Here is a 1,818-nt window from a genome sequence, read left to right as displayed (position 1 = left end):
GAGAGAGAGAGAGAGAGAAAGAAAGAGAGAGAGAGACAGACAGAGAGAGAGAGAGAGAGAGAGAGAGAGAGAGAAAGACATTGACAGATTGAGAGAGACACACACAGAAAGAGAAAAATGTAAACTGCCATAAATTTATGAAAACAGCAACAATCAAACACTGTAAATACGGAAGAAATGCATCCAAAATTTAAAATCTTTGAGAAAAAGATCATTATTGCTGTCTTTGCCCTGCCTTAACTTGAGCTTCCAACATCTCAGCACAGAATGAGACTCCTGAGATATAGTTCTGACAAAACAAACTTCTATCCCTTTTCATAAAGTTGTAATGTGACCTACTTAGAGCACTTACCCGCACTCGTCGGACCAGCTCAATCTTGGCAATCTCCTCCAGTTTCTTTTTAATCTCCGCTTGCCGGTTCCGCTCGAGATCCAGAGTCTTGTGGACAATGGCCTGGGCCAACATGTCCTTGACATGTTTCTTGTGCTCCTTGCGGCTCATGTTGAGGCGGTACGTATTCTCCGAAACAATTTCTCCATATCTGGTAATCTGAAATGGAAAATTTTATGAAAACTAAGGAGGCTACTTTAGGGGTTGTTGTCTTCCTTACCTTACCTTTGAATGTGAATCTTTCTTTCCTTTCGCTTTTGCTTTAAACTACAGCTCTTCAATATGACGATGGAAATCCACAAAATACGAGACATGCTAAACTGACTAATCAAGAAAGACGGCAGTCTATAAAAAAAACTCTCAAAACAGAAATAGTTTTCTTTTGAGATCTGATATCTGAAATGATTTATATGATGGGGGAGGGGGGGGTGGGGGCCGAAACTGAAACATTATAACAACTACAAACTACAAAATTGCACCCAACGCTTAAAATATAAGAAAATGAAATTTCTCATGAATGTCAACAAAGCCAATTATGTATTACAGCAAACCTTCATGATAGCAACGAAAAATCATCCACAAACTAGTACAGGTCATTTGGATAATAACCATATTTTAAACACAAACTGAAAGGATCATTTAGACAAAGACCAGGATTATCTCAACAATAACAACATTTCGTATAAAAAACACAGCATGTAATCTGGACAAAGACCACATTTCACGCACAGACACAAATTAAACATAGAGAAAGAAAAACTTTATGGACAGAATGATTCATCTATTGCAGATCAAAACATGAAACTACAAGAGGTCATATGGCAGGATTAAACAATATATTGTGAAATGGGTGAAAATGTGGCACAAAAATGAGGGGAACATCAACAAGTTAATGCAGACATCGTCACTTACAAGTCCAGATTTTCGGAGGTGTTTCCGCATGCGGGAGTTGGAAAAGTAGCCATCGAGATGGCGGTCTGATAGACTGTTGTAGGCGCTCAAAGGCCTTTGAAAGAAAAACAAAAAAACACACTGTGTAATTGTGTAAAGTGAGCTCCATATCATAATAAAAATTTACACGCATAGCACGCAATATGTGTTCACAAAATCCAAAACAAACTTAATATTATACTTATAAATATTTAAACAGAAAGAAAAACAAACACAGTATATATGTGTAACATGTTCACAGAAAGTGAGACATACACAGCACACATGAATTACATTAACATAATACAGTAGAAACATGGCACAGGTCAATACCAACAATAAATGTGATACAATCACAGCACATCAAAAGAATTATCAATTAATGTGGTGCCAACACCGTACACATGGAATATATACAGAATCTGACACAGGTGCAGTACATTTTCAGCAGGCCTTCAGCTTGTAGTAATATTCACCATTACCCCCCCCCCTTCCCC

The 1,818-nt window shown here is 37.6% G+C and overlaps 1 protein-coding gene across 1 annotated transcript in view; it reads right to left on the bottom strand.

Annotated features, from left to right (window-relative positions):
- The window catches only part of LOC118478652, a 63,428-nt gene that overhangs the window by 59,313 nt on the left and 2,297 nt on the right, over window positions 1-1,818 (bottom strand). The window contains exons 2-3 of the mRNA XM_035972669.1: window positions 1,304-1,397; window positions 353-550 (exon numbers count right to left, since the gene is read on the bottom strand). Of these exons, the coding sequence (XP_035828562.1) occupies window positions 353-550; window positions 1,304-1,397 (292 nt within the window). The remainder of the gene's footprint in view (window positions 1-352; window positions 551-1,303; window positions 1,398-1,818) is intronic.

The sequence above is a fragment of the Aplysia californica genome, unplaced genomic scaffold (genome assembly GCF_000002075.1).
Source record: "Aplysia californica isolate F4 #8 unplaced genomic scaffold, AplCal3.0 scaffold00787, whole genome shotgun sequence".
Classification (NCBI taxonomy): Eukaryota; Metazoa; Mollusca; class Gastropoda; order Aplysiida; family Aplysiidae; genus Aplysia; species Aplysia californica.
This window is presented reverse-complemented; position numbering and strand designations above follow the sequence as displayed.